Below are 26,954 nucleotides of genomic sequence, written 5' to 3'. Positions count from 1 at the left end.
TTTATTGTCATTCAGCACTACTTCAAAGATGTAATGCAGAACAAAACTATGTTGCACAAGCTCGTTTCTTGGTTTTTGGACTGAGGTCCCATTCTTATTTGTAATGTGTACAAAAATCCGTGGACTATCATTCAATGCTGTGTGTACCACGTTTACATCAAAGTGCAGCACTTTACTTACTTTATGTTAGACAACATAGCCCTCTGAAGAAAACCCCCCCTTGACTGGAGGTATGACAAAAGAAAACATGCTTTACTTTGAAACATTTTCCTCGTCATTATTTTTTAATCTAACGTTGTCACAGTCACTTTTATTTTGACCAGAAAAAGTGATGAATGTCATCAACTGTTGCATACACAAACAAACCGTTACAGTATGAGAAGAATTTCAGTTTTTCAGTGACTGAATCTTCCCCATAATTTATAATTTATGAATCCAACAGTGAAGCAAGCGACTAAAGTCTGTTATGAAATGCTTCCGTTGCAGCCTCTCTTACACCTTATTTTTGAACTGTCACAGAGGAGGCAAACCAACGCTTGCGTTCCCCTTTCTCATACCAAGACATACCAGTTTCTTTCTTCCACTTTGGAGAAAAAAACATTTGTGGGAAAGCTGCCCACATTTTACCTTCTGATTGGCCTCTTCTATCTTTTGGTGTTTTTCATTAGTAAGTCCCAGAAGCTCAGCTTGATGGGCAGCCTGGACGGACTCCAGCTGTCGACGGAAAGCATCGTCCACGCAGTGTAATTTCTCTAGTGCAGCTCTGCGGAACAGACCAACACAAACGTGACAGGTTGCGTAAGGAGTGGTACTTTGGATTGCTCTCCAAATGCTGCCTTGGGAAAAATACATGTCTGCGTTTTTGATGGTGAAGGGCCACAGGTATAAAGTACTAACACAGGAAGTTGCAAGCCTTATGTGATCATTTATTTACAACAAACGCATTCACTTTGCCTTGCTTTATGGGGAAAAGACTCAAACACTTTCCTAATCCTGATATGACATCTGAGACTTTTAAGTACCATAACATTACAGTTTCATAAGGCCTTTGTTAAAAACTACTTCTTACTGGTGCAAAATCTACAAAGCTATATATCATCTTTCTTCTGAGTTCTTCCCAGCAGCAGGCAAACATCAAACACACAACAATCAATGATAGAAACCAAACAACAGCACTCTAGACACAAAGAAAGGCACATAAAATGCATTTCAACATGCCTGACCCAAGAGAGTGAACCAGCAGCAGTGCAAAAGTATCACTGAAAATCCCTGATAAGGGCAGTCTCTGAACAACCGGGAGAGAATAACTTGATATTTAACATACCTGTGTGCTTCTGTTGCCTTTTCTCTTTCTTCCAGCAGCAAGCGCTCCCTGGAATCAAAGTTCTCCTTCATACGCTTCACCTGGCTCTCCAGCCGAGTGAGCAAGTCTGCCTTCTCCTGCCACTTCTAGTGGATTCACTAAAAAGATGAGAGACACAAAGCAAAAACATACTGGTTTAGAAACAGCTTAAAACTTTAATGTCTGATCATCTTCGGGTCAGTAGCAGCACTAACATTGGAACTTGTTTGATTTAAACACAATTGTTACCCTAAAATGTCAGAAAAGTACTCTGCCTAAAGCAGGCCCTTTTCCTTTTGTGGTTATGCTGGGGGTACTTGCCTGTAAACTCTTTTGACCTGCTCGAGCTCTGCCTCCTTGTCTTCCAGCTGCTGCTTCAGTTCCTCCTTGCGCAGGCTCAGATGTTCTACTCGCTCTTTCAGTTCAGCCTGCTGGGTTGTTTCCTCCTCCAGCTGCTCTTGAAGCCTCTTCTGAGCCTTTGCTGCCTCCTCCTTCAGCCTTCGGATCTGATCATCACGCTCCTGCAGGGACTACAAAGCAGTGACTGATAATGAGAAACTGCATGATAATATGAATAAATGCATAAATGATTACAAAGCACAACAATGACGGTTAAAACTCAAAAGTTTTGTTTTGGTTGTTGTTTAGCTTGGAGTTTGAGCCCTCTGGCTTGAGTAATACAAGTTCTCAACCTACCTCTTTGAGTCTGCGAATGGTTTCTGTCTGGTCGTCCAATGATTTTGGCTTTGATTCTAAGAGTATCATTGTCCTTCTCATTCTGTTTCCTTTGAGCCTCCAACTCAGCACTACAGCACCTCTATCCTGGCCTCTAAACGACCACGGTCCTGAGCCAAAGACGCTCCTGGAAAAGAATAACCCATCAAAATGTCGCTTTAACTCTCTATGTAAACACATGTGGAAGACAACGTTAAGAGGGATATAAAAAAGAAAGCTGGCCCGGTGTTTTCTAATTGTGGCATCTGGGCTATAACCACTAGATGGCAGACTTTTACCTGATAAAAATGTAAATCAGCACGTACTGTATTGAGCCTCTTTTTAAATTACCTCTAAGGTGGAAATCTCCAAAATTTTACGAGTTAAGCACAAGTCAGTGCACTAGATTGGCTCCAGGGAGGACCCGCACCACTGATTGCCAATAAACAGCTAAAACTGCATTATCAGCTTTTTCTGTGCACTGCAGGGCAGACTCAAGGTGCAAAACAAGTACTCTCCTGAATTTTTCCCACCTTGCTGAGCGAGCTCCTGGCCCCAATCTTCCTCTCTAACCTTGAGGCCGTCTATCACCGACTCCTGAGCCATGAGCTGAGACAACACTCTAGCCTTATCTTTCTTAAGCAACTCTAGCTGCAGGCCAAGACGCCGGTCCTGTCCTACCTCTGCTTCCAAGGAATGCAACGGCTCTGGCAGAGAGAGACAGACAGTATTAATGATCAATGGCCATCTGTCATGGATGGCAGATGGGAAGGCAGCTGGACCATTCAGTAGTCATGATGTCTCAAGTAGTCAGTCTCCTACAGGACCAGGGTTAACATGTTTTTGAAAAGGCAGTGACTGATGAATCTGTGCCCATGCTATCTCACATGAGTCATATTTCAATATTTAATCCTGCAATCTGGGCTCAAATCCAGTTGAAATGCGGGAATAAATCACCCACATCTCCCTCTCTTACTGCAATGCTGCACACCTTTAGATCAGTGACAGCGTCTCTCTTGGCTTTGATGAGCTCAGAGATGCGGCTCTTCTGTTCTTTGACCATAGCAGTGAGCTCCTTGCACTAGAGAGCCTGATTTCCTCTCCCTCTCTTGGAACTGGGCCAGGGTTGCCTTGAGCTCCATCAGCTCTGCAGTCATCTGATCACACGCCTCCTTTACCTACAGAAAAAGTGAGAGTGTGGAACTGAATGTTAATAAGAAATCTTGGGAGTTAACCAAAGCGTAGGTCCGAGCATTACCTGACACTTTAATCGGTCAGAACAGTTTCAGAGCCATGGCTTTACAGAAACACATGCCCCGCAATAGCTTTTTCACACTTTTCTCAAAGGTCAAAAGTTTGGGTGACTAAGAGCAGAATTTGTGCAAGCAGTAGCAATCAAAAATGAGATTACATTTTTGAACATTCTGAATTGATTCGAGCCCAATCCTTTTGTAAGCTTCTGTCCATGTGGCAATCAAAGACTACTTGTCCAGAGGCAAAAGATCCTAATTCAAAACCAGTTTTCCCCCATCGTGCTGAAAAAACCCCATCAGCCAAGTCTCTCCCAACTGGGTGAAATCAAGTTCAATCATTTCACTTTTTAGTGTTCAAAGTAATCATTTATCAGCTGGACTGCTCAGAGATTGTAGTGTAAAATTCAGGGCAACATTACAGTGATTATAGGCCATCTGGATGGCAGGGGTCCATCTTTTAGCAGACCTCAGAGAAGCGAGCAGCCTCAATGGTTAGCGCCATGCGGAACTCGTCCTCCAGAGCAGTGTACTGTTTCCTGCCCTCTGCCAGCTTCTCCTGCAGCTCCGCCTCCCTGTGGCTGTGCCTTTCTTCCACTGATGCCACTTCCTTCGCCACAGCATCATGAAAATCTGCCCCACCGGGTTGTAACCGCAACTCTAGTTGTTTTCTGTAGGAAGAATGAAGCAAACGAGGATAAACGCCTCTTTAAATGGAGACTGTGTCCTCAACAGAAACTCTAAAGGCATGTAACTGCTTATTGTAATCTGTTTTTGCATTTGCATCTTTTTTTGCATTTGCATCCAATATTTAATTTAGATGCAAATTTCTAAATTAAACAACATTAGATATTAGAACCCCTTGAAACTTGGCATTAAATCGGGTACCTTGGGGGATTCGTGACAAATAAGCAATAATAAAACTTTTCCAGATTTCTAAGCATTTTATAATATTTCAAAATTTATGAGAAATGTTGCATTTATCTAGGATCACACTGCTCATGAGAAGCAACTCTTTTACAGAAATGGTTTCCATGGCATCTAAAGATGAACTTCATATTTAGCAGGGGTTCTTCTTCTTAGATGTACCTGTGCTCTTGTTCCCTGGCTGCCAGCAGTTCATGCAGCTGCTGCAGTTTGTCTTTGTGCTGTCGTACTGACGCTCTCTGGATGTCCAACTCTCTCTTCAGAGCTGCTGCCTTGTTCTGCAGCTCCTGTTGCCTTTTTATCTGAGGAAGGTCAGCACATGTTTTATACCAGCCTGTCAGAGCTGAATGACCTCTCTGTACTGAATCCTTTTATCTATCTGAATGTATTCACTCCAGGCTGGATCAGTGAACTAATTGCGTCGTTACAATCAAAAATTAGAGCGATAAGGGGAGCTCAGCGGCAGGTAATCGAATGTAGCAGAAGCAGTGTGATAAACTTGCTTTGATGGGAGAAAAACTGTATGTCGAGCATCGATTAGCACCGCCTGACTGAATATACCTTATCTTTATCAACATGATTTGTTCTAGGGGAAATAAGCGAACATCTGTACCTCTTCAGCCTGCTGGTGAGCCCTAAGCGCCTCTCCGTGGGAAACGCTTTCCTCCAGTCTATGCAGTGCAATTTTGTGCTGCTCCTCACAGCTGCGGGCCTGCTCCAGCTGCTGGGTTAGGGATCGACACCTCCCCTCCAGCTCCTCAACACGAGCCTGCAGCTCAGAGTGCCCCGATCGCTCTTTCAGCAGCAATTCTTTCAGTCTGGACGGGGAGAAAAATACGATAAGGGTGTCCAAGGGAAGCCGCGGTAATACCCTGAATTTCTCTTTTCACTTTATATAGAAATTGGTACCAGAAAGCACTCCCCAATTCTGTGATGCCCTTGGCTGTCCTTCCATAGTGTCAAATATGTGATAGCTTTTGAAATTGAAGAACTCTAACGCTATAGTATAGTCAAAATCTTATCTCATGGGAGAGACAATGGAAGTAGAAATGGAAATGAGGCACACAGGGGACAACTAAGAAACTATAAAACAGTAGAAGCAGCTCACGCACAGTAGTCCACTATTAAAATGTGCTTTGATGAGTCACTGTAATCTGTCTCTCGCTGAGCATGGACGGCAACAGTAACAGCCGTGTTCAGTGTCATTAGAAAGTGACAGTTAAGATTGATTTGTGTAATACTGCTGACATATGCGCGTCATCGGGCCTCTAATTACAACCATAATGCAGATTTATCTAAGCAGGATGTGGTACCAGCGAAGACCGTACAGAGCAGAAGTAAAATGGCCTTGTGGCAGCAGAGATAGGAATATTTAATCAAAGCCTCTGGAAATTTAAATGTTAGGTATATAATCAGGATGGCTGCGTCGCTTAATGATCTTTATACTAAATAGCTTTATTATCGCAGACAACTGCAGGCATACTTGAAAGGTTTTTGGTGTAATGGAGCCAAAATGTGAGTATGATTTCTAAAGAGACTATGGCACCGTGATAGTGAGACATTTTAATGGTGGGATAGATACTCATTGTTCAACAATGAGACACGCAGCAGGCCTTGGTCTCAAGAGAGCCAATACAAAAGATGAAGAGAGTAGAAACAGATGAGGATCCATTATGAAGCTGACAACTAAAATCCACAGAGAAGAGTTCAATTATCGCTTTTTTTTCCAGCGTGATATCTGCTGTAGAGCTGACTAACAGATTCAAGTGGAGATTTGTGATGAGAGGCGTCCACGGTAAATGTGTCTCCCTCTTACCTGTCTGTAGTGTGCAGGGCCATGCTCTGAAGGTCCTTTTCCTCGCTGACCTTGGTCTGCAGGCACTTGAGCTCCTCTGTTAGCTTTCTCACAGCTTGTTCTGCCTTCCAGCGTCTTTCCCGTTCCTGGTCACGCTCCTCCACAATCGTCTGAGCAGAACACATACACAAAGCATGAATTCCCAGAGTAAACACACACTGAACGCTTAAAAAAAAAAAAAAAATGTCATTATTTTTTCTTTAAGTTGAAACACCAATTTATTCTTACAGCTCAAGTGTTTTTTACAGTTTTATTTAAAGCATCTCGTTGTTTTTGTAGAAACAATGAAAGCAACATTGAGGATTTTTACCCCCCTGTATAAATAAGTGAGTACCCCTCAAAAAATATTATTAGGAATAAAAGATATTTCCACCATTTTTCTCTCGTGTTACATCTGCTTTGAGGATAAATCCAATATTAGAAATTACTGCATGGGATACGTGCCAGAAACAAAAGCCTGTGCTGTCCAAAAAAACATTAAAGAACAACTACCATCTGCCGATAAACATGGAGGACATGACACTGCTCTTTTTTTGCTTTTTTTTTAAATAATATGCTCTGAACGGGCAGATCAAATAAAAGAGTTGTTTGGCCACAGTGGCAGCAGATACGCTCGATGCATATGAATCACAGTTTTTCAGGAAGAGACCCTGAAAGAGTCTGTGAATTATGACTAGAAATATTATGACTGGTGTTGCTTTGTTGCCTCAGGATTGGGGAGTTTGCAGGAATTGATTGAACTGTGAATTCTGCTTGAAGATAACAGACGAGCATTTGTCCAAACGTTGAAGTAAAAGTGGACCCGTCAGCAGGATAAAGAATGGCAGACAAAGAACAAGAAGCACAGATTTAAATCATTTCAGATGTTGGGGGCATTTGAAGCACACAGTATAAGTATGAAAAATCATTAATCTCTTGCAACAGAATGAATTTTACATGGAGGTTGTCAAATAATATCAGCAAACTAATGTAAGAGACTTGTAGAGAACTAAATGAAACGCCTACAAGAAGTTTGTTCTGTTACTTTGACAGAAGAATGTTCGATCTATTGATATTTTTGTTGAATAAATGATTGAAAAAATAGAAACTTTCTTTGTGGAAAGGAATCGAATGTTTTCTAATCACAACAAAAAGCCAAGAGTTTCATTAAATGTACTGAAATTAAATAACCAAACAGATGATGGACTACTGGCTTGAACTCTATTTTGCGCGTAATTTAACAAAGTTACCACAAAGAAGTTATTGACATCACAAAGATAAAGTCAATGTTACTGAAACAAAGCTCTCAGAAACAAAGAGCAAAACATGAAAAACCTTCTGTTTACTGTGGTCCTATTTCTGCTGTCACCTTCTAGAAGCATTATCCATTTGTTCTATTCCTGCATTTTTTTTTTTGTTTACACAAATGTTTCTGCAAACACACCAATTTACTCTCTTTTTGAATGGGGATAGAACCGTTTCTATTTTACAGTCACTCAATAAAAACAGAAGCAGCTAGGTGACCCGTCCATCGTGTACCCTGTAGGTTTCCTCCTCTTCAGTGGATCTGGTTTTCATATCGCCTGAGGCCTTAGCTGCCCTTAAAGGTCCTTTCCTTGTTGGCCTCACTGCCTCTGCACTCCCTGTGCTACCAGCCTTCGTCCTGGATCCAACGGCAGACTTTGAAGCCCTCCGTTTATGATTCTCCTGATCGCTGCACATAAAACAAATCACAAGTATTAAACTGGCTGTAAAATAGATTCTAAACAAGCCTCCAGCTAATGTCTGGCTAAACAAAGGTCAAAGCAGAAGATTTACTGAGTTTTATAGGGAAGCAAAGTCTGAACAACTTTGAATTTTGAAGTAATATTTCAAAGTAACCTTTTTTTGATGAGGGCTATTGTGAGATTACTTAAGTTAAATTTCTGAATCTTAAGCACATATCATTAGTGGATGATGAAGTAAGATGAGGGGGTTGACCAGAGAAGCGTGGCCATTAATCATGCGAGTGAGCTGCCGGCGGTAATTTCTAACACAGAGGAGAAAAGTCTATAACATATCATCTCTCTGAGGAAAATTTATCACCCTCTCTCGAGTGGGAGGTAAAAGGATTTTCCCTAATCAAGATACCTGATAATATTAAGTTGATGCATGATGAACAACACGGAAAAACCCATTGCTGCATATTGTTTGGTGAATGTATGAATGTGATTATCATTGCTTAGAGGTACACTCTCTGATTGTGATGTAGTGCCCACCAGTGCTGAAAATGTCTTCACATAGTTTAGGTTCATCAAGTTTTAGCCTTTGCGAAGTTGGATCTCAGCTGCTATAACAAAATCTGGGAGTCCAAATGTAAACATGATGGGATTTCAAAGCAGCTAACATGACACCAGAAATCTCTTTTGGTGCAGAATCACCTCTCTGATCTCTTGGTCTCTTTGGTGGTTGTCGACGATGTTACGCTGTCATGGTATCTGGGAATTCTCGTCTGCCTCCTGTTTTCCTTCCCGCTGTCACATTCACTTTCTGAAGTGCGGTCTGTGTCCCGCTTGGCTTTCCGTACCATCACCACAGAATGGGCAGATCTTCTGGATTTATTATCTGCAGGGTTCTGGGTAAATAACAAAGAAATACTTAAATGGTTTTTTTTGTCACCCCCCGGTTCCTTATATTTTTCTAGGAAATATAAAAAAGTGGGAAATAGGTACACCAACATCAGTTAACACAAATGGCACATAAGGCAAAAACAGAGTTTTTACAGTTTGAAGCTGTGATCAGACTCTTTTCAGATGGTGGATCAAATATGAATATACTTTTTTGGGGACAAGATCCCCAACATCAGTGGCTGAAATCCTGCCCGAAACCATGATAGAGCCTCCACTGTGTTTAACAGATAGGCTACTTACAGCTGGGAGGGGTAAAACTGACAAGAAAGCCTGGCTCATTATAAGCAAAATATAAAGAGCAGAGGGGTGATTTAGGACTTTGGCACACTACTTTGTTTGGGGATAAATCACCATTTAAGAGCCAAATGTGTAAAAATTAATTTATGTAAAGATGACTTCAAAATATCGGCATGAATAATTTATATTGAACAAATAACTTCAAAGTGCAGTAGATTAAGAGAACATCAATTACATTAACATTTAGTACAACTTTTTCTTTCCCACCTTTTCCTACTTTCATTATTTAAAAAAAAGCCAAAAAACAAAAGAAAAAAACAACAACAAGGCACATATGCGCAAAAAATTGATCTTCAAAAAGGTGTACACCTGCTGGATGAGCTGGGACATCTGGTGCTCCAGTTTCCTGATGCGCTCTTCATTAACTCCTTTATCAGTCACAGTGGAGCGAACCGGCTGTGTGCGCGGAGGTTCTGGTTGTGTGACTGGGTCTGTGATTACTTCTGAGGTAGCACTCCTCTGACGAAACTGGGTCAGCAGCTGGTCAATGCGGGGTGTGGTGAGAGGAGCATCGCCTCTGACCTGCAATGGAAACTTTCACTTTTATTTCAGAGTTTCCAAATGCAAAAGTGTGGTTTCGAATTATAATGTATTTACAGGACTTCATTGCAGAGACGGAAAAGAGTTAATAACAGCAAGCAAAATGGCTTCTACTGCAGTTTGTTTTCCTGTAGAAAAACAGACAGAAACTGCCATCTGGTGCAATGAATATGCAAAGTAGTATATTGTAAAGCAACCAAACTTTCATCATCCCAGTATACATAAATTCATTATGTTCCAATAATTCAGTGACAACCGGGAAATCTATTTGGCTCGATGATATTCCTCGTTGCAGCGAAGCAGACCTACATAATTAGGTCTTCTATAAGCAAAGCTGTGTAATTATGATATTTTGTCTTAGGTTAATACAAAGTGTTTGTGTGAGGTTTCTCCGGGTGAACCGGTTTCCTCCGACGGTACAAAGAGGTGCATTAATTGTTGACTTTAAATTGGACAAAGGTAAAGATGTGAATGGTTGTCTGTCTGTTCTCTGATGGACTGGAGACCTGTACACTGCATCCTGCCCTACGACAGCTGATGGGATAGATGGAATTTGTGTTTTTGCATAACTAACCACCCTCTACTCTTCTGTAAATAGTACGTGCTTTATTTATTTAATTTTTTCTGTGCTTATTAATCTATTATTATATTTTATTTATTTATTTGTGTGTAGTGAACCCGAAAAGTAAGAACCTCATTGCTCAACATACCCACAGTTATTTGTGGTGTATATGACAATAAAATTCTCGGTTCTTCTTTCTTTTGTATCAGGAGCCTATCAGGCAGTTGAGCATCACTCATACAATAAGTGGAAACTGTTCTACAACTTTCTTGTTCTCATGCGTCTCACATTCTGTTGCGTTATGAAAGCTGTAAATTAATTGTTGGGAAATAACTTTATGCTCCATTTGACTTGTTTGTGTCAGTTGCAAAAAAGCAAACATATTGTGCGAGACTTTCCGGTCAAATAAAACAGGATTTAATAACAAAAGTCCCTAAAGCATGGTGAGTATATCTAAACAAATAAAAGAACTACACTGGAATTGATAGTAGCTTAGCATAAAAAATTACCGCTTCATTGTGACTTGTGTCAGATGAGAGTAGAAGGTCCACGTAATCTTCTAGACCGGGGATATCACAGAGACTACTGAGACTTTGAGGTGATCGGTTTCCCAGTCGGTTTAGGCCATCCAGAACAGAGACCTGCGGCAGTGACTGCAAAACAATCTCCCTGTAACCTGCAGTAAGATAGGAACGCAGGTGTATCAGAGAAACCTGTCGAGGCTAGAGCTGCCTGATTGCCATGAGCCTCTTATTCAGTAATGTCACATCAGTGGTGCATATGACCTTCATGAAAGATCAAATAATTAATTCTGAATGAATAACCTTTGTGTGTCACCTTCATATGCACTATTGATGTACCCTATTTAATAGGTAGTGAGCACAACTTATGCAAGTATATCTACACATACAGACAGCAAGAGTTCCAAGAGTGCCTTCTCGTATTTAACAACATGAAAAGAGACGCCTTCAACAACTAGTGCTGTGAATTAATCATTAACTGGAAGATATGGATAATGGGTGCAAAGGATCACTGAAAAGCTTTTTACATTAATTTAACTGCAGCCAATCCAATTAATGAAGAAGCCAAATATAAGATAAACAAAGAGATTAAAAAATCACAGTCATTACTAATAGCGGCTGTCAGTTTGACTGATATTCACTGGACTTTCATTACAGGGGGAGTTTTAAATCAGTTATTCTGCAAAATTGGAAAAAATATCCTCTAAAACTGCTGTTCATAGCTGATATGCTGGGTGCTATTATTAAAGTTTGATCCAACTGCAGTTGGAAAATATGAATTAAATTGTTTATCTTTTTTATATATAAATATAATTTATGTATCGATCTATTTTTTTCTGTAATTGGATAACGTACAACAAACTTTTGCTTTTTGCAAATTCAGCGAACTGACATACTAGCATTTGATGCAGAAATGCTCAAAATAAAGTGTAATCCAAAGAAACGATCCTGGAAGACCTGGAACAAAGTTACAATTCCAACTTTTCATCTTTTCATCTCCTCTCACCCCTGCCATCAGAGACCCTGGCCTTGTTACCACAGCCAGTCTGCAGTAAACATCACATCATAGTCTTTGGTTCACCACAACAGGAAACCTCATTAGTGCTTATCTCCATCAATAAAGCCAAAATATCATACCCCCTGGAGTCCCATCTGCACTCTAGTCTTCCTTCTTACAAAACTACGCACAAAGCTGAAGTTAGCCTAACTCTGCCCAGGAGCACACAACAGAGACACAACCATAAAGCACAACTAACAGAGTATTATTACAAAATGAACATCTTACAATAATAATAATAATAACAATAATAATCTTTCATAGTAGCTGATGTGATGATTTCTCACTGACTTCTGAGATTAGATGGTTGACATTCCATTTAAGTGCCCTCATTATGTTTCCTGGGATTTTTCCATTCCTTCAGTGTGTTATAGGACTTTGTTGGTACATGTTAAATGTCTGCAAAGTGTCAAAGGGAGTTTTTCTTCCCCTATTCTTCTGAATTTATATCCATTCTTTGCTACTTAGCAAACACCTTGTTGACAGTCCAGACTTTCATCTACATCATTATGTGATACATGCAAAATGCCTGACAAAAGGTGAATTTGGGATGTTCTTAAACAAAGAATGAACAGCTACCAAGCAGCTTGCCAGATGCTTTTCTTACTCAAAACAATGACCTAAGGCGTTAGGAGAGACTGGACTTCTTTGTCCAAGGTGTATTTGATGTCCTATCCACTCTAGAAAACCTCGCCACAGAGAGACACCTCCCTGCCCTCTTTGCTCTGGAAGGTGTTCCAACGAGCATCTTTTCAATAGCTGTCCAAAAGCCTTTAGAGGCAAGCACTATTGCTGGTGCCATGACCAGGTCTTCAAGGTGAATGCTTTTAGAAACACCAGATGCAACCATCTGCCAATGACTATCACCTTTATAAGAATTGGAGAGAAATCTTGCCCCTAAGCTGAAACTACCGCCTTGGTTAAGCAGCCGAAGTTCTCAGTCCAGATTATAATATCAAAACTGCAGCCAGACATGACCACTGTGTCCACATTCACCAAGGAAGTGATTATGCTGGAAATAATAGTACTCTGGGAACATCATATGGATGAGGAAATTGAAAGCATGTCAAGTGAATGCGTGCCGAAGGAAAGGCAGGTGATCCCGCTGACAAAAGGAGGACCATTAAATCAGCTGCCAAAACCACAGAGAGAGCAACTATGTGGCTTTCAATTATGAGGGTTGATTTGTGGACAATTCCTTGTGGGACACAAGCTGGGATCAGACCAACTTCAACTAGCTCACCCCACTGTTGTAACACCTGAAAAAGCACCTAAAAAAGCTTCCACAAGATATGTTTCATCTAGCTAACTAACATACACTTGGACAACAATGACAACACAGCATTTGTAGATATTTAAAACTTTAAATTTGACACTGAATGTATGCAATATGAGTAAGCTAATTTAGTCTGAATTACAGACTACAGTTTTATCACTACTTAAGGGACAAATTTACTTTGCAACAGTGAGCTCCTATTGGCAAAATAAGTCCCAAAGTCATTTCCTGTATATTGCTGGTTCCATTAAAAAACACATACACACACGCAAACCTTTTTTTTAAATGCAAAAAAGACTGAACAAATTGCGTAAAAAATAAATATATGGAAGACTGGTATATTTTTCCGCTTGAGGAGCAAGTCTCACACGCACCATTAGGGCGCTGCTCTAATATAGCCAGTGAAAACGTATTGCTGCACTTGCTGGGCGTATGTTATTACACATTCAGTGTAGCTACAGGTTCGTACTAAAAATGAAAGGAACAGAAACAAATTAATTCAGAGGGAAACAGCTCAAATATACAAGTACAATGACTTTCAATGCTGAGTTAATGCCCTTTTGGATAAACCATGTTTTCAATGCGTTGTGTTTTAATGAAAATTCCATCCCAACAAACATAAGCCTTCTTGTTTGGTTCTCCTACATCAGGCCAGTGCATTTACACATCTGATAGGTCAACATGTACAGCTATCACATCAATCAGCTGCTTGATACAACTGCACTCCAATACAGAAGTGGTCACAGGCTCTATCAGCTGAAGTGTCTGCTGGCCTTGTGGTTCAGATAAGATATTGAATACATATCACAAAGCTTCTGGCTTGTTTGTTGCTTCCGTTCTCTCTTCATTTTAAATCTGTATTTCTACAATCACTGTTCACCCTCTGAATATCGTTAAGTACCAGTTTTTTGTTATAGATGTGAACAGGGCTCCTGTCTATGAGTGTTAAGGTTTCCTACCTGGTGACCTACAGACAGGGTTGTCTCTGCCATCCTGACTTAAAGTCACCTCTCTTAACCCTTGTATTCCCAGAAGGCACTGCAGGAGGTGATCAATGCTGTCCAGGTAGTTGCTATGGAGACTGAGGTGTTTCAGCTTGTACTCCGTGCCATGGAGATACAACAAGCCTAATGAAGGCATGAAGAATTGACAGCATTGAAGCATCATTCACTTGTTAGCATTCTCATTTGGGTGCAGAAAAAGAAAACACTGTTCAGGCAAAATTCAACTCACCGCTGAGATCATTTATCTGATTGTAGGACAAGTTTAATCTCGTTAAATTCACAAGTCCATTCAATGCTGGAGTGAAGGGAGAGGACATTAACAACTGAGTGATTTTACAGCTCATAGAGCAGTGACAGCAATGTCAGGGTAAACACAAGATCCACTAATAAAGAATTATTACTTGGAGAACTCACAGAGAGCAGAGGCATTTATTATCTCTGTTAAATGGTGACTAAAGACTCACCTTCAACCTTGGTGATTAAGTTGCAGGATAAATTTAAAGTCCTCAGGGAAGTGAGGGAACTCAGACCCTCAATCTTAGAAATGCAATTGGAGGAAAGGTCTAAGTGTCGCAGGTGCCAAGCTGAGGTCAGGCCCTCGATCCTCGGGATGTGATTGCAGTGCAGATTAAGTGACGCTACAGTGGGTATCAGGGGAATATCTAGCAAGCTAGAAAGAGGGCAACAAGGTCAGATTCACAGCGGAAGGTAAAACTTTGTGCAAATAAGTACATGTTCTGAAGGTAAATGTGTACCAACTAATGACTATTATAACAATAACAATAAATTTGTTAATTTATTTAATCAATTGCTTAACAGTTTACTTTAAATGATGTAAAATCTCCTCTGAAAATTCTAAAAACTCAATCCAAGTGTTTAAAACTTAGAGGGTATTCAGTTTTCAATGACATTAAAGACAATTCTCATATTTTACTACAAAGAAAATATTCCAGATAAGCAACCTCTTGTGGACTACTAAAAACATGGCATTTATGCAAATACAGTTTCTGTTGCCTAAGTGTCTCTCAGTTGACTGATGATTCTACTTGTACTTCTACTATTCTCTCCATATTCACGAGTTATAGTCTTTACACAAACTGTGAGAACTGAAAAAGCAATCAAACATGAAATCAAACAGAATAACTGGCAAGTGCTGACGGCGAATAAATTAAGAAAAGTCAAGCCCTCTGGTTACAGCTTTTCAGCTAAGAGGATAGGTTTCTGTTATTAAAATATTTTTGGGTTTGGATTTTCAGTCTGTCATACACCCATCAGTCACTGTATTAGTTACACCTGTCCTACTGCTATTAAACACAAATATTTACTCAGCCAATCACATTCCAGTAGGGCTCGAGGAAATTGAGGATAGAGTTCATACAGGGTCACCAGACCTGAACAACAGAACATTGGAGATATGATGTGGATCTGTACATCTGCAACATTTCAATATGGACCAAAATATTAACAATGAATTGCCACAATGAATTAAGAGAAAATGCATCTTACCCTGCAATGAAAAGGTGTGCCTATTACAGTGACTAGAAAGTTCATATTATATACAGAAGATGGGAATTTAGAACTAATTTAAAACTGACAACCACATAGCCCTTTTTTATTTGCACTTGTTTGTCTGCATATTGCAAGACAGTGATATTGAATTCTTGGTAGTAAAGCTTTTGTCCACCTAACATACAGTCTTTTTAAAATCTGTATTCACTAGATAATGAAGTAGATGACGCTAATAACCTATATAGGCCTTTTCCCCACAGTGCTTAACTTATCTAGGCTTTACTTTAAATAAATAAAATATTTGTGTTACTTCATTTCGCAATTCAACATTATTTACAGCATTCTTTGTCTGCACTGGCAGGAATGTATCATCTTATTTTATCTTATCTAGAATCAGATCTATACAATTGAAGAATGGTACTGATGTCAACAAAATGTTATTCATATGTTATTCACACGTGTCATTCTCATACAGCAATGAGTTATAGTTTACATTGTATGGGGTCTTATTGTTCCTTATAAATATCACGTTTATCAGCAGATTAAAATTGTAACGTAAAGCTCGTCATGAAGTAAGTAAATAGTCATGCCAGACTTAATCGGTTCGTCAGTGGTACATAGTAGTCCCTTACTGGCTGATGTAATGTAAATTTTGATACGTTAGTTGTGAATAGGTAACTTTACCTTGTTATGTTCTTGTCAATAAGACTCAGCTCCTTGCCTGCCATAACGACGACATGTAGCTGTCCCACCGCTACGCGTAAAGTCTGCTAACTAACAAAATAAACCAAGGAACCGCTACCGACATCAGGCTAAACACGTAGAAAACTCGCTAAAAAAAAAAGTGGACGAACACATCCTCTGAACAATCCTGCTAAGTTACCCAGCAGGCTAGCCAAAGTTTAGCGACTACCGAGCGGCCTCAAAGGAGCCAAACTTATTATAGGCCATCAACAGAGAACAACTGCAACTTCTGGGAGAGCCCAAAAGCCTTTCGTACTTCATTTTCTAACAAAGTGTTGTAAATTTATTGTTCGTTGGAGTTCAGTTGAACTAACCGCTTCTCGCATCATACTTCCTGTTTACTAGACGTCGCTAACGGGCACATCCGGGACAGCTTCTTTGCTCCGCCCACCTCTAGAAACGTAACATGTTCTCTTCACTCATTAGTACATTTCAATTTCTATTTTTAATCATCTTAACCTGCTGCACATCCTTTCAGCTTGATCCCTCTTCCTACCCAATCAATACAAGTCCTTTTGTCATTCCTTAGTGTCCTGTCTCAAATACAACTCGCTATATGCCTTTTCCTTTGCCTTCACCTCCTCGTTCTTCACCTACTTGACAATCCCACTTTTCCTTTGCTGACTTATTCTACCTTTGCCTTTGAATGCTTTACTGCACTTCCTGATTTCATCACCCAGTATGCATTAGAGTCACATCTTTAAATATTTCTGAAGTTTTATCAAAGAAGGAAAGCAAAGCTAAACTAAACTAAATCTGAAGCACTGGTGTTTGGCATGTCAGGGAATTAATCAGGAATGGTTCATAATATCACAGTGTACACTGTGATATTTGTAATACACTCAGTTAAAAGTGTAAATGAATAAAATTAATACACATGTGAGAAATTTCATACGCTTAATTATGTGAAAGTGATAAATGACAGCCAGAGTGAAATACACCAACTCTGACCATGTAAAACAAATAGAAGAACATAAAGCTGATGACAGTTGACAGTTTTTGCAGTTCTGGAATTATTCATGGAGCAATAATTTAAATACAGATTTCTCCTTTCATGCTTGCATCCCCAAAGTTATAATTAATAAAACTTCCTACATTAGCACCGTCCTTGACTTATAGCCCTGTGAAACAATGCTTTCTCTAAGTTGAGTATCTTCGCTCAACTATGGCTAATCACAGATGTATTATAAAGATCCTGACCCCTATTATAGTCATAATTTATCCAGCAGCTCTGCAGGCCGGTGATTGATTCAGTTCATCTCACAGTGAGCATTGTCCATATTAGAGACGCTGCATGACTGATCACTGTACTCACTGGCTGCTCGCCAGCAACGATAGAACCAATTATACCTGCAACCCAGCCAATGGCCCTCCTTAACCTGTGAAAATGATGATCTGGTGCAAATGAAGTGAGTGAATTAGAAATCCCATCTGTTGATGCTTCGGCACCTTATCTCTCATTGGCTGCAGTTTTCAAGGTCACTGTAATAAAAAATTTCAAAAGACAGAGGGGAGGAATAATCTCAAAGCCAATTAGGAATCAGTACTAATGCACAAGGGTGCTGTAATTAAAGCCAACTGGAGAATTTTAGCATCATTCTGCACCTTTGTTTTCATCTTATTACTCCCATTTGTTTTGAAAATTGTTTGAGGCTGGCGTGAAAGGTTACAGAGAAGTAAAGCTTCAGGCTTTGGCACAAGCTTGGAAAAGGTTAATAAGAGTGCCTCCCTGATGCTTTGAGCTGAACACTATCATTTTATTTCCATGCACAAAGTGAGTTTAGCAGGACATTAGGATATATTTTTAATCACATGGCTAGAGCTAAATATTGTTCTCACAACAGATGCTGATTTTTTTTGTTTTGTTTCAATCTTCAGAAATTATTGGAAAATATCCTTCTCAGTTAACAAAATCCTGACTACACATTGATAATTAATTGAAGCAATTAAATAATTATATGGAAAGACCTCTCAATTCTCATGTTTAAGAAACTGGAAGAATGAAAAGATTATACCAGTTATACACTGTTAATTACTGGAAAAATCTTTTCAGTTGTAAATACACTAATTAGCCACATAACTAAAACCACTGACAGGTGAAGGGATTCATAAACTCGTATAGCACAATGACACCTTCTTTAGGGAAACCTTGAGTCATGGCATCATATGGTTGTTACTTGGACATGCACCACTCAGCTAAACATTGGAATAAGAGTGCACAAGGTCTTGAGACTGATCAGTCTGTCCATGAGCGATTCCTGAAATGTACTGAGATAAGTGTGTAATAAATTCATGAAGCATATAGATACAAAAATATGTGCTTTAAAGTTCTCTAATTCAGTGACTGTCTCTACCAAAGGTAAAACTACAGAATATCAACCTCATGGGGATCCTAGATTAAAAGTCAGCAGGCTTACCAACGTTATTAGGATTGGACCATACATATCTGTCAAGGCATTAAATCTGGACCGACAGATTTGAAAATGGCTTGAGAGTGGAGGACGAAGTTTTAGATGAGTCTTATAGAAACTTTCTAAATCCGCTACTGGTGTCATAAGAAGTTAAGTGAAAGTTTCTGGGTGGGAGAGTGGGGCAAGGTTAGCTGATCTAACACCTGTACCTATGCAACCCTACACACCTTTTGTTAACTGACCCTAAACTTTAATTAGCACCTTCCTTTTCATCTTTCTTTGAAAGGAAGAACCTTATGAATGAAGCATTTGTTTTTCACAGGTTATTGTGTCCAAGGTTTTTGTAGAGTTACGAGTTATATCAGGTTTGTCAAATGCTTTTTTTAAATCTCAGGTTATAAAGTTCTATATTTTCATAACATGTATCTGCATTATTAAAAAGTTTATCATTAGTTTCTAGACTAAATATTTTATTTATTTATTTAATATTGGCTGTGGGGCAAAATGAGCTCGAGGCTTAGGGGTCAGTTTAGTCAGTGGTTTATCTAACAGCAAGACAAATAAGTGGTCTTAAAATTTATGCGGCATTAAAAAATTGAATAGATCATAATAACTACATTGGATAGTTGCTTGTGCCACATAAGAAAATAAGATAGACACAATGCACCCTTTTTGTCAACACTCATCAGTTCTAGTATTTTTCTTTTTTATTCTTCATTTTGAACAACGTTACCTTCAAAACATGTGACGTGCGAGTCTTTATGTCTCTGCCTCCAAAGTTTGCTATTATAAAAATATTTGCAGCATTTTATTCCATGTTGGAATAACATGGAATAAAATGTTATTCCAACATGGAATAACATTTTATTCCATGTTGAGAAACATGCAGACAGCTGCATGTTTCTCAGCTGTTTCTCAACATGCAGCTGTCTGTATAAACTGAAAGTAGAAAGAAAATCATCTCCATCTTCTCACGATGTTGAAAAGCATGAAAAAGGTATTCAATTTAAGACTTCAGTGTTTGTTTGTTTTTCTTAAGAGTTGGTAATGCATATTTGTTGTATGTATTACAATGAATAGGGAGGGAGAGCGAGGTCTGGGCTTCTCTGCTTAGGCTGTTGCCCCCGCGACCCGGCACCGGATAAAGCAGAAGAAGATGGATGCAATTTTCCCTCTAAGCCGCGTGCGTGCGCAATTGCGCACTCCTGGCACAGTCTCTGTGCACAGAAAATCTGCGTTGCGCACAAAAAAAAAAAACATGACACATGAAAAATTAGAGGGAACATTGGATGGATGGATGGATGGATGGATGGTATTCCATTTTTAAAATTAGAATACAAATTTTTGGTCACAAACTTGAGTTGTCATATACATCTGTGAGTTTATGTGCACAACAGTATGCTCATGTACACACATGAAGAATTTGACCTTTGTTCCTTAAGTATATGGCATTGTTTCTGACTGATATGCTGCTCAGAGTCTTTTGCTCCTTGCTTTTAAATCAAATGGCACTCTCGACATAAACACAAGCTACTGCAGCCCAGCTGTCTTAGCTGAGGAAACAAAGGTACATTTGTTCCTTTTTCGTAAAATATTGTGATGATGTTACATTATATTAGGCAGTCAGTTGCCCACATTACACTGTAACTATCACCAGTTTGGTTATCTATTTTGAACACCTCAGCTGGAAAAAATTCTAAATGGTTTGTACAGTTGGCCACAGGTCTGCATGTCAACGGGAGGTAGAAGATTGCTTCATATTTTGCTATATATAACGTTAGTGTTTCTAAAAAAAATTCTTTATTAACAAAGTAAACTAAAAATACACTTTATCATATTTTATAGTTTTAAAATTGGATAACAACTGACTTGAACACAATATGAAATGATGTGTTTTCACTATAGGAACTTTGATTTTTGATAGGTTTACTAATCTGAAAGCTTTCTAAATTTTATTTTTGTAGTTTTCCATTTGTAGATAGTGCGATTCTCTGATGTGTATGTGTTTCTACCTGTGCTGACGCTAGCATGACTAAAGCTAGCTAAGTACCAGTAAATATGTTAAGCAAGGCAGAAGCATGAACTCATAAAATGAACAGAATCATAAGAATATAACATGACGAGCACCGCAAATGTAACAAAAATATGTTGACATCAAATGGTATGTTATTTGAAATCTATATTAAAAAATGACACATTGATTTTTTCCAATTTCTTTTATTTATTTATTTATTTATTTTTACCAGTTGTCCAAATTAGTCTGTGATCGGCCTTAATGTCCCTGGAATCAAATTTATATACAACTAAATAGGACTTGCAAATATGTTTTAAATGGATGATTTCTCATTTAATCACGAATCATCCAGTTACATATTTGGTGAGTCCTAAATTTGATGCCGGTGAACTTTTCAGTGGTTAGTTTTTAAAAAGCCCCCAAATCCCCTATGAGTAAGCACTTGGCGACAGTGGGGAGGAAAAACTCCTTTTCAATGGGGCGAAACCTCCGACAGAACCAGGCTTAGGAAGGGCTTGCCATCTGTTGTGACCAAGTGGGGATCAAATGTTCGCTGACAATTGTTTTTTTTTTGTTTTACACTCTCAGAATGAGAGAGGCATTGAGGCACCGCCTTCTGCCCCCCGGCATCACTGCTGTGCCCCCTCCTTCTGACAGGAACTGTCTACAGAGCAGGTATGAGTGATGCCTGAGTGCACATACACAAGTCATAAGTTCCTGGCTCTCACGGCTCCTCTGCAGAGGGTTTCCCTAAGAAGGGGGGCATCGCAGGGGGCGCCAGGGGACGGGGGGCTGTGCCTCGCTGCCCTCCTCGGAAAAACCCTTCTACAGAGGACTGGAAAGAACCAGGAACTTCTGAGGTGTGTATGTCCTGGTGAGCCTCTACCTTTTACAGGTGGTTGCTGCCTGGATACAGACACTTCAAACCTCATCTGAGGACAAAAACTACAAGAACAACATAAAAATAGAGAAAACATACTTTATAAACATGCAGGGTTTCAGGAGACGGCAGCACTGCAGAGGTGAAGACAGGCAGCTGTTTTAAATACACAAACACTTACACAGACACACACAGACACACACACACTCACAACAACAGAAGAGAAACAAAGAGAGAGAGAAAAAGTGGTTATCAAGCACATGAGGTGAGGACATGCAGCCTGGTGAGTCTGTCTGTCTGATTGTGAATTTCTTTGCAAAATAAAATGCTCACAAATATATTGTAAGAACAGGCTTTTATTTTATTTTTTTTTAGTATATGCTGAATTAACAGTATAAAAGCTACTCTACCTGAATTTCACAAAAACATTAAATAAAATACAAGTTTTAAAGGAAAGGTTTTAATAAATGATTGTTTAAAAAAAAAAAACTAACCAAAGTAGAAGACAACTGTTTAGTCGAAAAGTGTTAAACATTCAAGATATTCTCGCTCATAAAAACTTATTTCATAATGTAAACTAGGACATGTAGAAAACTTTCATACTTACTGAAAGATATTTATTAACACTATCTAATTACCAGCATATTTTTCTGAGTGTTACTGAATATGTGTAGGCAGTAGGATCTTGGTGGTTGCCTAGGGGACAGAATGTCAGCTATAGTTTGTTTTAAATTCAGTTTTATTGCTGAAACTAAGAATCCACAGGCTGTAGAGGGAGAATTTAATTGCATTCAAATCCAAGATGGAAAAATCTGTGCAGATTTAGCAAATATTAACCATTCATTGGAATAATCCAAGTATACAAACTAAATATCACAGGAGAGCTTATGAGGCCACAAACATCGACGAGGTCCAGTTCAGAGACACAGGTTTAGCAGAAGTGAAGCCTAGAGGACAGCTGGCAGCTGCACACGTCTGTCAGTACCCACCTGTCACAAAGAGCAGCCTTTTCATGCCTGACTCTGTATAACTGTAAGCGCTAAAAACTGTTAAATGATGAATAAAGAAATCATCATGTGCATAGTTGTTTTAAGGGAAAAATAAACTAAACCCACAATTTCATTTCAACATTATGAGTAAACTAATGCAGGTATGAGCATCAGGCTTATGCTGTTGTTGTCTCATACTGTTATGTCCCTTGCTGTTAGCTTGTTAGCTTTCCTGTTTCTTGCTTTTTGCCTGTTGTTCCCTCTGATTTTTTTGTCTTCCAGCTGTTATTATCCAGACTTTGAATTCGTTATTTAATTTGTTTGTAAGGTGCCGATTAAAAATTTTGATTTATTTCAAACAAAATCAGCATTTTTGAGGGTTCAATTATCAATATTTAAATCAGTCCTAAAGAAAACTTAGTAACTGTTTTATTTAACAGTATCTTGATCGTGTTAGCGCACTGGTAAAGTTTCAAATGTTTGCATTATGCTGCAGTCACACAAGGGAAAACAGTGACTGGTGACCACGGCACAACCGTGCGCAATGAACTTGCGATCTTATTGGAAATGGTTGCTGAGAAGAATGGAGTCACGTTTCTGTCTTGGAAAACGTTGGTGTATCAAGAATTTAATAATATTCCAATAAGATGATTCGGTCTTTAAGGATGATATTGTATTTAATTGTCAGTTTGACCTCAATCTGGGATGATAAGATGATTCACTGAGATAAACCTGTGAAAATTGCAAATCTGTTGTCTTTAAAACACACAGAAATTCAAATGAATTGCTTACATTCAGAGTCTAATCAGAACTCAGTTTTGAAACAAATAGTTGCGTAGTTGCTGCAGAACAGTAGTTTAACTTTATAATGACATAAGTGCACAGCAACCTTGTATTAATAGGAATATAACCAGAAAAAAGACACTTGGAAACTAACTTAGATGAACCCCTTTTTGCAAAGAAACATGATACAGATGAGTTGCAATCATCGGCGTACACCGACTCAGACTGATTGCAACATGTCAACAATCTGCCTGCATTTCTACATTTAATGGGAAATATTTGTAATTCAGAAGTCTGTCTGACAGCATTTGGAAACACTTCATCTCCCACTAGGTGACCTGTGCAATCGCCTTGTCAGACACATTGAATGCTCATCCCCACCCAGAGACTGTCCATGCAACACAGTCTCTGGGTGGGGATGAGCACTACTTTTCATCAGTTAGCAAATGCGAAAAAAATTAAATGCAATCGGCAGTCAAACTAGATGCAAGAAGTATATCTCGTCTTTCCTTAGCTTTAGGTCCATTTAAATAGAAAAAGAAACAATACATTTACAAAAAATGCGAGCTACACCACTCAGTTTTGAGGAGGAAGGACACAAGTTTATGTCAAAAATGTTTATTATCCATGGCTGTACAACAGAGGCAAAGAAATGATCCTTGATAGCCACATTTTTAACATGCTGACAGCAAAAATTGTTGTCTTTAATTTTTTAAAATTTTAAACAGAAAGTAAAGAATTTCAAATACACATTGTCATGTAGAACAAATTAAAAACATGAAATGCATTCAATACCATGTGGCGAGATTGTGAATAAATTACATACTGTACATTTGCTCAAAATGAATGAAAACAAAATGCAGAATTAATGAGTGTCAAAGAAAATATGTTACTGTTACATTCATATTTAGCTCTCTGCCAGCAATGCAGCTTTTCACAGTTTTCAATGCACAGAAACAGAAACAAACATCTGAGGTACAACAAAAGACAAATTTTCTTCTGGTAGATCACATAACTGTATTTTCATACACAATACAGACCACAATATAATAAGCACACAATATACTGTATTGTCTGTATTTTTCAGAACAGCAATCAGTCCGAGGGGAAATGACTGACTGCTGGTTGCGAAGATCTTGCAGTCGTCTGGAGAATATTCATACCCAGGATTTTGATGACGTATGCATCAGCAGTGGCATGTTCTAATGAGGCAAACAAGCAAAATACAAGTCTGACACACTCTTCCACTGCTGTCTGTCACTTCCTTTCCTTTAATGTCAAATGCACCTCCTTGATCAAGAAGATTTTGCTGGTATCTGTCCTCCCATCTTCTGTAATGCAAGCTTCATTATTCCCCAACTTGAAAGAAAAAAGAAAGTTATTATTTTTTCATCTCTCACAGCGACCTCATGTGAAAAAAGGTAGCTGCAGGTTTAAATTTTCCTGTGAAGCTTGGAAACTCAAGAGGACCAACATTAAAATTTTCTAACGCTGCTGTTATTACCTGCAACCACTCAGATATCCACCAGAGGACAAGCAGTTCATTAAACCATCATCTTAACAATCTATCATGTTCAGACCGCCTGAGGAAGGAAAAAAAAAAAAAAAAAAAAAAAAAAAAAGGAAAAACTTCCACTCGCAGGCACTTAAGGACAGCAGGGAGGAAATGTCAGCCAAGAGGCAAATTAAATCTCATAGCTATTTGTTCTTACAAAGAAAATCAGGGGAGATTTAAATGTCGTTTGACAGGAAATGCACATGAGAAAGAGTCTCATCTCTGCGGCTGTTCAGTCATCAGCGATCACTGCAGAGAAGTTGCTTTTCCTTTTGCCCCCAGATGCAGAGAATGACCCCACCTTTAGAAGAACATTTTGGAGGATTAAACTCCAAGGATGAGCAATGTTTCTTACTCTGTTTAAAGCAGGAAGCGAAAGATCCTTCGAATTGCTTTCAACTGCTGGACGCTAAAATGTTTCTATGATTCTGTTTTTCATACATTATTCCCCAAAATAAATTCAGCTTTGTGCAAAATGTGTGTTGTTAAACCAAGATTAAATACTGACCTTACTCAGTTGTCAATGTCCGATATGTGGTTCTCTATCTGCAGTAAAAGAAATAAGATTGCTTTAAATCAGTCAAGAATTAATTTTTATAACTAGGCAGCAACATAGCCTTCCCTTTTCTAGCTCAATCCACAGTCATTAAAAAAATGAAACACTTCCAGTTCTAAGTCTTAAAAAATTAACTGGTTCGCACAAGTTCTGTTATTCATTTAACAAAAACCATAAACGTGAAAAAATGGATCCATGCTGCATTTTATTAACAGCTCAAGCTGCTGGTGGTGTAATGGTGTGGGGAATATCTTCTTGACACATTTAGTAACACCTGAGCATTGTTTCAATGACAAATAACACTCAGAGTATTGCTGCGGACCATGTGCATCCCTTCATGACCACAGTGTTCCCAGGAGGATGACGCACCATGTCACAAAGCTCGAAATGTCTTAAGCTGATTTCTTGAACATGGCAGTGAGTTCACTGTACTCAAATGGACTCCACAGTCATCAGAACCTGGTCAATACCTGAGGATCTTTCATGTCCTGATTTTTAAAACCTTAGAAATGGCTGTACTTTTTTTTTTGTTTCGTAAATCTTTTTTTTTTCTTTTTGTTTGTCCAAACCCTGAAAATGTGCATCAATTCACATCTCATCCATGTCCTCTGAGACACATTTTATACAGTGTGTTTTCACTAAATCAATATAGGGATTTGGAGTTTTTGTTTATTCTAAGCCTTTTGGCCACAGTATCTATTGGAATAACACATATAAGCTTTAATGATTACCAGTAATCAATAGTTTAGTCTGCTTGCAGAATGAAGCCAATAAACCACCCAACAGTGGGTCCAGATCTCATAAAACAGGAAGCAGGTATGATTATATAACCTTATTATTTCTTTAGTGTCAAAGTAAGGCAATAGTTTTGAGAAATAAAACTGTCACAGTAATAAAACTGGAAAGCAAATGTTCAGTTAGATGATTTATGATTTTTAAAGTAAAAATTGGTGATATGCTGCATGCATTATGCTCTTTTACTGCATTACAGTAAATTAACACCAACCAAAAAGTTTCACAAGTGTATCCAGAGAGTGATGTAGTTAGTAGCAGATCAGTTTCAAACACTCTGTGAGAAACTTTGCTCCGATTTCATTCTGCACACGGCGAAGCGTCTGCAAACAGCAGCCTAACTTCACTGAGGAGCTGGAGGTGCATAGCTTGTCACCTGCAGCTCTTCATCCAACAGCTTAGTGTTGTTGCTCCGTCTTGTTCCGTTACTCCAGCTGTCTTGTTTCATAGATGAATGACAGCAGTAATTACTGAGGTAGCTGACAGATGTGTCCCATTTCTTGTAAATATCTTGTGAAAGTCAAGTCTTGTTTTGTCAGTTAAATTATTTTTAATGCTTGGTGGCATCAGTAGAAAATGTTTGGTTTGCCATGGCAGGTTTCAATACAGCAGTTTTTCCAAGTATGTTGCCGTGGAAACTAAGTATAAACGCTCTCTTCATCAGTGATCGTGCGTTACCTCACTCAGCGATAGATAGTGACTTAAAAAAAAAAAAAGAAAAAAAGTCT

General features: G+C 38.9%; 1 protein-coding gene and 1 pseudogene across 1 annotated transcript in view; both read right to left on the bottom strand.

Moving 5' to 3' along the window:
* Window positions 1-447: 447 nt before the first annotated feature.
* On the bottom strand, window positions 448-16,627 carry LOC120724918 (annotated as a pseudogene).
* A 7,721-nt stretch (window positions 16,628-24,348) lies between these two features.
* LOC120724909 (RNA-binding Raly-like protein) overlaps window positions 24,349-26,954 on the bottom strand; it is a 56,404-nt gene continuing 53,798 nt past the window's right edge. The window contains exons 8-9 of the mRNA XM_040017431.1: window positions 25,387-25,424; window positions 24,349-24,682 (exon numbers count right to left, since the gene is read on the bottom strand). Of these exons, the coding sequence (XP_039873365.1) occupies window positions 25,392-25,424 (33 nt within the window). The 3' untranslated portion in view covers window positions 24,349-24,682; window positions 25,387-25,391. The remainder of the gene's footprint in view (window positions 24,683-25,386; window positions 25,425-26,954) is intronic.

This window comes from Simochromis diagramma, unplaced genomic scaffold, assembly GCF_900408965.1.
Source record: "Simochromis diagramma unplaced genomic scaffold, fSimDia1.1 OVJJ01000205.1, whole genome shotgun sequence".
In the NCBI taxonomy this organism is placed as follows: domain Eukaryota; kingdom Metazoa; phylum Chordata; class Actinopteri; order Cichliformes; family Cichlidae; genus Simochromis; species Simochromis diagramma.
The sequence above is the reverse complement of the archived record's forward strand: the minus strand, read 5'-3'. Positions and strand labels throughout refer to the sequence as shown.